This window comes from Orycteropus afer, unplaced genomic scaffold, assembly GCF_000298275.1.
Source record: "Orycteropus afer afer isolate SDZICR_OR568_19922 unplaced genomic scaffold, OryAfe1.0 scaffold00362, whole genome shotgun sequence".
Classification (NCBI taxonomy): domain Eukaryota; kingdom Metazoa; phylum Chordata; class Mammalia; order Tubulidentata; family Orycteropodidae; genus Orycteropus; species Orycteropus afer.
Window position 1 is genome coordinate 2,401,506 of NW_006921949.1, and position 11,018 is coordinate 2,412,523.

The following is an 11,018-nucleotide window of genomic DNA, read 5'->3' on the forward strand; positions in this document are numbered from 1 at the left end:
CCTCTCACCCTAAACACTCCTACTTCCCAGAATCAACCACCAGTAACAATTTCTTACATATATTTTCCCAGAGATTTTCCATGCATATTCATGCAAATAAATACAAACAGAAGCATACTCCAGAGTGTATCTTGTATCTTACAGTTTTCAGGGGGGTTTTATTTACACAGTTTGAAAATAGAGATCTTTCCACCATCAGCACAAGCAGGTTTGCCACATTATTCTTAACATGTGAATTGCATTTTGTTGTGCTATCTTGACAGCTGGCACATACAAGTCATGTACTTTTATGTTAGAACTCTTACCCATCCATCCATCTCTCCCTCCTTCCCTCCCTCCAGTAATTATCCTGCAGACAAACATCCTAAAATCTCACTCTACAGATCATTTTGCAAATGTATATAAAGACATACACACACACACACACACACATCTCAACTCTCCTCAGTGAGATATTTAATTTTCCCACAGAATAATTTCTAAAGCAATTTTATACTGAATTCAAGTACAAGAGTCATTTATGCAACCTAAATTACTGTTTTTAAGATGTAGAAGTTCCTACAACATACAGGCCAAACAACTCTTAACAACAAAACGTTAAACAACTGCCTTTAAAATTAAGGGACATCCAATATTCCAGTAGCCACAAGCTTCAATGAGAGCCAATCCAAACCCTTTACATCTATTTTCAAAACTATGTGTAGGGTAACCTTATATTTGTCTGCAGAATACATTATTAGAGGTAAAACTGCAAGGTAAAAAAGGTTATGTACATCCAAAATTCTGACAAGTATTCCCAAACTGCCCTCCAAGAATATCGATCAGTTTAATAACCACACCATATTGAGTCTCTGAGGATTATCAAACATTTAATCTTTAGCAATCTGATACATGAAAAATATTATTTTACTTTTTGTTATTTGCATATCATTAATCACAAGTGTGGCTGAATGTATTGACTCTTTGTGTTTTTTTTTTAAAGGAGAAATTCTTTATTCTTCATCCTACTCTTACCTTCCTATGATATATAAGCTCTTCTATTTCACTTAAAAGCATCCTCATTCTCCTAGCAGCATAGGCCCAAGATCTAGCAGTCTTCAGCTACTCCTTGTACTTCATCCTCCTCTTTCAATCACCAAATTCTAATGATTCTACCTCACAAATCTCTTCAACCTGATTCTATCTTTCTATTCCTTTAATTTAAGGTACTATTATGTCTCTCACTTGGATCATTGCAGCAATTTACTGCATCTTCCTTTTTCTAGTCCCTTGCCTCTCTAATTCGTTCAACATAGATACCATTCCAGAATTAGTCTTAAAATACTAGTATGATCTTATTACCCACTAATCCAAAATTATTCTGATTGCCCTGCTTTTGCTCATAAAATCCAAATTTCTCAGGCCATCCAATTTGCCTTCATCTGTTGCAGATATTCTTTTACATCCTCCTACCCTACCCCTCATAGAAGTCTGGATGTCACAAGTGGTTTACAATAGGCTGCTAACCTAAACGTTGGCAGTTCAAAACTACCCTGTGGCTCCACAGAAGAAAGGTCTGGCAAACTGCTTCCATAAAGATTACACCCAAGGAAAGTTATTGGAGCAGTTCTACTCTGACATACGTGAGATCACCATGAGTCAGAAATGGTTGAATGACAATGGATTTTACCTACCAGTCACATATAGATCTGCCTGGTGCCCCCTAAAAACATTCATGAAATTATTTTTTCTACCTGTAATGTCCTTTCCTTCACATATTGACTCAGTCTTATCCACAATTCAACATTCAACTCAAAACCTACTCTGTACTAATTTTACAAGATGCCACCTTTAGAATCACTCTCTGCTAATTTTCCATAACACTTTGTTAATATTATTGAAGTTACTTATCAGTCCTTTTTTGCATTACAATCTCATATATATATGTTGTTGTTGAGTCCCGTCAAGTCGTCTCCAACTCATAGCGACCTTATGCACAGCAGAATGAAACACCACCCAGTCCTGTGCCAGCTCCACGATTCTTGCTATATTTGAGCCCATCACCCATGCCACTGGGTCAATCCATCTCATTGAGGGCCTTCCTCTCTTTTGTCGACCCTCCATTTTACCAAGCATGACATCCTTCTCCAGTGACTGGTCCCTTCTGCCAACAAGACCAAAGTATGTGAGATGAAGTCTGGCCATTTTCGCTTCCAAGGAGCATTCCGCTGCACTTCCTCCAGAACAGATCTGTTAGTTCTTTTACCAGTCCATGGTTCTTTCAGCATCTTAACCAACACCACAACTTGAAGGCATCAACTCTTCTCTGGTCTTCCTTATTCATTGTCTAGCTCTCACATGCATAAGAGGTGACTGAAAATATCACGGTTTGTGTTAGGCACAACTTAGTCCTCAAGGAGACAGCTTTACTCTTCATCACTTGAAAAAGGTCCTTTGTAGCCGATTTGGCCAGTTCTATACATCATCTGATGTCCTGACCAATGAGATTCCATTGTTGTTGATTGTAGAACCAAGCAATGTGAAGACTCTGACAACTTCAATCTTTTCACCATTCATCATGATGCTGCTTACTGGTCCAGTAGTGAGGATTTTTGTTTTCTTTATATTGAGGTGTAATCTATACTGCAGGCTGTAGTCTTCAATCTTCATTAGTAAGTGTTTCAAGCCATCTTCACTTTCAGCAAGCAAAGTTGTGTCATCAGCGTATCGCAGGTTGTTAGTGATTCTTCCTCCAATCTTGATGCCATATTTTTCCTCACATAGTCCAGCTTCTCGGATTATTTGCTCAGCATACATATTGGATAAGTATGGTGAAAGGATACAACCATGATGCACTCCCTTCTTGATTTTAAACCATGCACTGTCCACTTGTTCTGTTCGAACAACAGCCTCTTGGTCTATGTACAAGTTCCTCAATTCCCATTCTTTTCAATATTATCCACAATTTGTTATGATCCACACAATCAAATGCTTTTGCATAGTCAATAAAACACAAATAAACATCTTTCTGGTATTCTTTGCTTTGAGCCAAGACATCTAACATCAGCAATGATATCCCTCGTTCAATGTCCTCTCCTGAATCCAGCTTGCATTTCTTGAAGTTCTCTGTCAATATACTGCTGTAACTGCTTTTGAACTATCTTTAGTAAGATTTTACTTGCATGCGATATTAATAATTCTGTTCAATAATTTCAAAATTCTGCAAGATCACCTTTCTTTGCAATGGGTACAAATATGGATCTCTTCCAGTCAGTTGACCAGATAGCTGACCAAATCTCTTGGCATAGCCAAGTGAGTGCCTCCAGCAGGGCAGTTTGTTGAAACATCCCAATGGGTATTCCACTAATTCCTTGGCCTTGTTATTTGCCAATTCCTTCAGTGCAGCTTTGACTTCTTCCTTCATTACCATTGGTTCCTGAACATATGCCACCTCCTGAAAAGGATGAAGATCGACCAGTTCTTTTTGGTACAGTGACTCTGTGTATTCCTTCCATCTTCTTTTGATGCTTCCCGCATCATTCAACATTTTGCACACAGAATCTTTCAATATTGCAGCTCCAGGCTTAAATGTTTTCCTCAGTTCTTTCAGCTTGAGAAATGCTGAGCATGTTCTTCCCTCCTGGTTTTCTAACTCCGAGTCTTTGCACATTTCATTACAGTAATTGGCTTTGTCTGCTCGAGCTGCTCTTTGAAATCTTCAGTTCAGCTCTTTTATCTTGTCATTTCTTCCATTTGCTTTAGCTACTGTTTGCTCAAGGGCAAGTTTCAGTGTCTCTTCTGACATCCATTTTGGTCTTTTCTTTGTTTCTCATATTTTTAATGACCTCTTGCTTTCTTCATGGATGGATATTCTTGATGTCATCCCATAATTCTTCTGGTTTTCAGTCACTGGTGTTCAATGCATCAAATCTATTTTTTAGGTGGTTTCTAAATTCAAGAGGGGTATATTCAAGGTCCTTTTGGCTCTCATGGACTTGTTTAATTTGTCTTCAACTTCAACTTGAACTTGCATATGAGCAGCTGATAGTCTGTTCCACAATCAGCTCCTGGCCTTGTTCTGGCTGAAGATACTGAGCTTTTCAATCACCTCTTGCCACAGATGTAGTCAGTCTGATTCCTGTGTACTTCATCTGGCGAACTCCACATGTATAGCCACCATTTGTGTTGCTGAAAAAAGGTATTTGCAATGAATAAGTTGTTGGTCTTACAAAAGTCTATCATGCGATCTCTACCGTTATTTCTGTCACCAAGGCCGTATTTTCCAACTACCAGTGATTCTTCTTTGTTTCCAACTTTTGCATTCCAGTCACCAGTAATAATTACCACATCTGGATTGCACGTTCATTCAATTTCAGATTGCAGAAGATGATAAAAATCTTCCATTTCCTCATCTTTGGCTTTGGTGGTTGGTGCATAAATTTGAATAATAGTCATATTAAATGGTCTTCCCTGTAGTTGTATGGATATTATCCTATCACTGACAGAATTGTAGTTCAGAGCAGATCTTGAAACATCCTTTGTGATAATGAATGCCACACTATTCCTCTTCAAATTGTCATTCCTAGCATAATAGATTATATAGTTGTCTGATTCAAAATGGCCAAAACCGGTCCATATCAGATAGCTGACTAATGCCTAGGATATCAATCTTTATGCATTCCATTTCATTTTTGACAACTTCCAATTTTCCTAGATTCATACTTCGTACATGCCATGTTCTGATTATTAATGGATGTTTGCAGCTGTTTCTCCTCAATTTGAGTTGTGCCACGTCAGCAAATGGAGGTCTCAAAATCTTTACTTTATCCATATGAATAAGACTGGTTCTACTCTGATGATGCAGCTCTTTTCCAGTTGTATTTTGAGAGCCTTCCAACCTAAGAGGCTCCGTCTCCTGCACCATATTGGACAATGTTTCCAGGCTATTCATAAAGTTCCACAGTAATGTATCAGATAGTGTTTCTCTCCTATTCATAAGGTTTTCCCTGGCCAATTATTTGAGAAGTGGATGGCCTCTTACCTCTTCCTAGTCGGTCTCAGTCTGTAAACTGCATTGAAACCTGTGTACCATGTAAAACCCTGCTAACCTTTGAAACACCAATGGCACAGCCTCAATCCTCATAGTAATGAGCAAGCCACCACAGTACGACAAACTGACAGACAAGTTTGTCTCCTTCAGTGGTTGGAAACCCCTCTGCCCTCCCCTTACCTGATTCTTACCTGGATCCTGCTGCTTTGTTCCGTCCCTGGCGTTCCCTGCCTTTCCTGCCTCTGGAGGTGGGTCCTGTCTGCTGCCTCTTACCTGGATCCTGCCACTTTTGTTGTCCTAAGCATTCCCTCCCTTTCCTGCCTCTGAGAGAGGGTCCTGTCTGGTGCCCCTTACCTGGATCCTGACACTTTTGTTGTCTCTTGCATTCCCTCCCTTTCCTGCCTCTGGGGGTGGGTGTATATATATATGTAGACACACACCCACAAACACACCCACACACCCACAAACAAGCTTTTAGAAAGCATCAATTGCCTTATTCTTTTTGCCAAAGGTACCCAGCACAGTACTTTCCCCATAAAATGAACTAAAAAAAACACAGCAGAAACTTCATAAATATCTGTTGAATTCATTTTCCTTGGAAGTATTTCTAGTTACTGTATGACGTGGGGTACACAAAGCTACTAAATTAAGTATTCTGAGATCAAACATATTACCTGTTTGTTAGCAAAAATCAGGAGCAAAGCATCTCGAAGTTCTTTTTCCGTTAACAACTTTGCAAGCTCACTGTGTGCTTCGCTAACTCTGTCTCTATGACTGCTATCAACAACAAATACAACAGCTACCAAAAAAGGAAAACAAAAAATTCAATTAGTGATTTAAATTGTAGCAAATGGACTGAATATTTTAATGCTCTCATTATTATATGTTTAGAGTTTATCTATCATCACTTTTTTTGCTAAAAAGCTGCTGAGTACTGTAGAAGCACCTAGCAATAATAAAAGAAAGAACTATATGTTTACCTATTTACACTACTAATATTATGATCTTGAGTTTAGTTCACACATAACTTCTCATCTTTAGTTTCCCTGTCTAGAACAAGGATTTATAACACTTGCTCTACCAAACACAGGATGGTATACAATTAATATTTGTGTCTTAGTGAATAAAAATATGCCTTTCATGATCTTCTTCTACCTACTGATCTTTGAATGCTATTTCCTTTATCAAAAGATAGTCTTTCAAAAGCAAACAAAAAACGTCACCATCTTTATCTTTCCAAAAATATTCTCTCCAGGTTAAACTTTCCCAGCATTTTCAAACATTCCTCATATTCAAGATTACATTCTCCCCCCCACCCCCAATAGCTACTGGTTCTGATGAGACCTCCGAAACTATGGACCCTAGTTAGCCTTCAGGCCTGGAATTGAACTCACCCCCATGGCTTCCAGCCAAACAACTGACAGGCATATAGGGTAAACATTTACACCAGGTAGATACATTCTTTAGAATGATCAATCATGAGAGAACAGAAGGATTTATTTGCAAAGAGACACAGCTAAGGGGCAGGAATGCACAGGAAAGAAGGACACAGGGAAGAGGTAACTACAGGGAGGAAGTGAGAGGAGAGCTGTTACACTGTGGGGATTTGTAGTCAATGTCATGAAACAAAATGTGTATGAACAACTGTATGGAAAATGAATTTGCTCTGTAAATTTTTACCAAATCATAATAAAAATTTAAAAATAAAATTTTAAAAGGAAAAATCACTGTCACACACTAAGTATCAAAAATCCCAAAGCAAAAGCAATTATGTAGTCTGCATATATAGTCTAGAAGATATATGGAACAGTTGTCATGAACATAAGCTTCACACGGGGGTAAATATAGTAAGGGAAAATGTAGAATGGGGTCCATATGTGAATATCCTCAAAGCTAAGTAAAGTATATATGATATAATACAGTTTGTCACAAGCAAGCCACTCCAGGTTCTTTTGCAGATAATAATCATTTGTAAATGGAAATAAAGAATGGGGCTTCTGAGATATTATAAGTAAATGTGTATTCAACTGAGCAGCAGAACCATACATTAGTCAACTCTGTACACCACTGATGATACACATATGACCACTGATAATTTTTTTAACTGTCAAGGCAGTAAGAGGTAAGTTCCCCTGCCTGCCTACAATATCTAAGCTAAGTATATTTTTTATGCTATAGTCATGGATTTATCATGAAATAAACTAAAAGCACACCTTCCAGTCTTTCTACCCTCATTTTTTTTTTTTAAATTAAGGGATTGCCCTTAATACTTAAATGTATAACCGAGTCATGTCTAATGAATGTTCAAGTATCAGCTTTGCTAGTTAAACCGGTATTCTAAAAACTGGCATCCTAAAAATTAAGATGTCATTTTCATTCTTACCTTGAGTATTGAGGTAATAATGTTTCCACAATGGTCTTAATTTGTGTTTTCCACCTACATCCCAAATAGTGAATTTTAGATTTTTATATTCTACAGTTTCCACATTAAAACCTGTTTAAAAAAAAATTACATTACAGTCATATTTACATGAGTGACACATCAAACACAGGAACCCCATTTGAACTGTAACTTAAAATCTTTGCATGTGGCAGTATCTAATGCTGACCAACCAACTCCACTCTTAATAAGCCTATATAAGGAATCTATACCTTTAAAAATTGCTAACCCTCTAAACCACCATCAGGGTTCTTAGGAGTTTGAAAGCCCAAGTACCTGCCTGCTCTGTACCACTATGACCCCCTTACCCTAACCCTCCAACAGGGTCACTAATCCTTTATTCCTTCCTACTGTCCCATCAATACTAGGTTCTGTCTAACTATCCCACTATCCACATTTCAATCATAAACTCATTTAATCTTGAATTTTTACTCTTAAATACTGGTGTTCTAGAGCCAGGAAAGAGCCCACCTCCATGCCATACCTGTAGCAAATAACACCCTGAGAACTCATTTATAAGCTAGGGCATGTCTATAAAAAGTATGTTAATTCAAAAAACAAATACTCAAATTACAACTAATGTTACAAAACAAAACATGTATAAACTGGCTGGAAAACTAATTTGCTCTGTAAACTTTCACCCAAACAATAAAAATAAAAGAATCAAGGTACCAAAGAAACCTGGGGGGAAAAAAAGAAAAAACAATATTCATACATACCAATTGTTGGAATGGGCTGCATGAACTCATCCTGTTTTAATTTAAATAAAATAGTAGTTTTCCCAGCACCATCTAATCCTAATGTGACAACTCGAATTTCCATTTTTGGTCCGATGTGAACTCTATTGTCCTATAATTTAAAATTTGAAAAATCCTGTTACTTTGATGTACAGTTTAGATATATTTGCATTTATACTTTTCACCTTACTGATAAAATAACTTGTTTAATTATTTCCTCACAACCTACTCAACACACTGTAATATGAAGTGTATTTCCTAAACTCTACAGAATCCAATCTTCTCAGAGGCACCACCCCACTGTAAAATCTCTCTTTAGTATAACTGATCATTATGTCTTTTTACATATAAAAAATACAAACATACACTTAATGCTCCCAGATTTTCCAGTTCAACAAAATCTTCTCAGAAGTTTTATATCGTACTAAAGAACGTAAAAGTGGGGACCCTTGAACCCGAGGAAAGTTAAGGAGAAGCAGAAGGGAGATGATTCATTGTATATATAGTTTCTTCTCATCCTTATACAATGCCACCAGTCTTTTTATATTTAGTAATGTATAAGTCTGTTTTTCCCATAGTATTTATGAATTCTTTGAGGGCTGAAAAAGTCTTATTCCTACTGATACAGTGTTTTGCACACAGAAGGATATACAGATGATAAAGAATTGCACTTCATTGCTAGAATTTGATTTTAGAAAAAAGATAGGATCTACAAAATAATTAACGTAACAAATGCTTCACTGCTATATATTCCAAAGCTAATGCCCACAACAGAAAATAAAATATGTATACTTTGAGAAATGATTCCGCTTTACCCTACTAATGCCACGTTTTTAATAATGTAAGACTATGTGCAAAAAAAATGTATTTTAAATGTGCTTCATAGCAACTTCAACCACACTAAAAACATTTCTGCTGACACCCTCACTCCAGGACCTTCTTACACTGATATATTATGCTATAGATTAAAACCACTACAATTCATAAGACTATCCCAAAAAGTATTTCTCAACCATGAAACTTACAGAATTCCATAACCTACCTCAACAATGTAACCTGTTGGTTAGGCTGCTGAGAAACTTATGTTCTTACATTGCTAGTGAAAGTGAAAAAGGGTATAAACCCATGAAAGGGAACTGGCAATATCTAGCAATATTACAAATACATTTACTCATTAACCCAGTAATTCCACTTTTATGGAATGTATCCCACAGATTCACCAACAACAGGCTGAAAAGATACATGTGCAAAGCTATCATGGCACTATTTCTAATACCAAAAGACTAAAAAAAATGTCCATCAATATGGGACTGGTTGAATAAAATATGGTACATCCTCACAACACTGAACTTGTGAAAAAGAATGGAAAATATCTCTTTATACTCTTACAGCATGATCTATGCAGAGTGAAGTGAACAGAGCAAAGTAGAAAAAAAGTATATAAGGTATTCTAGCTTCAAATGTGCGGAGTGTGAATACAAATATGTAAACATAATTTTATTATTGAAAATACAAAACTAAAACTAAAAAATTTCTAAATGTGTTTCTATGGGATACGGGAAGAAAAAAGTAGACAAGATAGGGACAGAAGCTAAACTTCTCTGAATGAACTCTGCTTGGAGATCATGTAAATGTTTCTCATAATTATATGTATGACCTCTGGTGGCACAGTGCCTACGGCCTCGTACTGCTAACCAGAAGGTTGATGGTTCAAACCCACCAACCACTCCATGGAACGAAGACTGGGCAATCCACTTCCATAATGATTTACTGCCTTGGAAACGCAAAGAGGGTTGCTATGAGTTGCCATCAATTCAACGGCTGTGAGTTTTTTTTGGTTTTGTTTTGATGCAAAAGCATTTGACTATGGGGATCATAACAAATTATGGTTAACACTGAGAAGAATGGGAATTCCAGAACACTTAACTGTACTCACAAGAAACCTATACATAGACTAGGAGACTGTTGTTCAAACAGACCAAGGAAATACTATATGGTTTAAGATCAGGAAAGAAGTGTGTCAGGGTTGTGTCCTTTCACCATACTTATTCAATCTGTATGCTGACCAAATAATCCAAGAAGCTGAACACGGCATCAGGATTGGAGGAAGATTCATTAACAACCTGCGATATGTAGACAACACAACTTTGCTTGCTGGAAGTGAAGATGACTTGAAGCACTGACTGATAAAGATTAAAGTCTACAGTATGGATTACACCTCAACTTAAAGAAAACAGAAATCCTCACAATTGGACAAATAGGCAGCATCACAATAAATGGAAAAAAGACTAAAGTTGTCAAAGATTTCATATTACTTGGTTCCACAATCAACACCAATGGAAGCAGAAGTCAAGAAATCAGATGACATACTACACTGGGTAAATATGCTGCAAAAGACCTCTTTCAAGTGCTCAAGAGCAAAGATGTCTCTTTGAAGACTTGCGTACACCTAACCCAAGCCATGGTGTTTACAATTGCCTCATATACATGTGAGAGAGGTACAATGAATAAAGAAGACCGAAGAAGAGTTGATGCTTGTAAGTGGTGGTGTTGGAGAAGAACACTAAAAGTACCATGGCCTGCCAAAAAGAACAAACAAATCTGTCCTGGAAAAACTGCAGCTGGAATGCGCCTTGGAAGCAAGCATGGCCAGACTGTCTCACCCACCTTGGTCATTGCAAAAACGGTGAGGAGGCCACATCTTCTGACCTCCTCTAACCCTACAAGAGGAAGACAGGATTACCAGCAGTAACCCAAGGCCTATTCCTACAAGGCCAGACATGCTGCCTTCCTCCAGCCCTTTCACCAACTG

At 37.4% G+C, this 11,018-nt stretch overlaps 1 protein-coding gene across 1 annotated transcript in view; it reads right to left on the reverse strand.

Moving 5' to 3' along the window:
• TRIM23 (tripartite motif containing 23) overlaps positions 1-11,018 on the reverse strand; it is a 92,275-nt gene that overhangs the window by 3,042 nt on the left and 78,215 nt on the right. The window contains exons 8-10 of the mRNA XM_007952859.2: positions 8,189-8,318; positions 7,413-7,523; positions 5,704-5,828 (exon numbers count right to left, since the gene is read on the reverse strand). Of these exons, the coding sequence (XP_007951050.1) occupies positions 5,704-5,828; positions 7,413-7,523; positions 8,189-8,318 (366 nt within the window). The remainder of the gene's footprint in view (positions 1-5,703; positions 5,829-7,412; positions 7,524-8,188; positions 8,319-11,018) is intronic.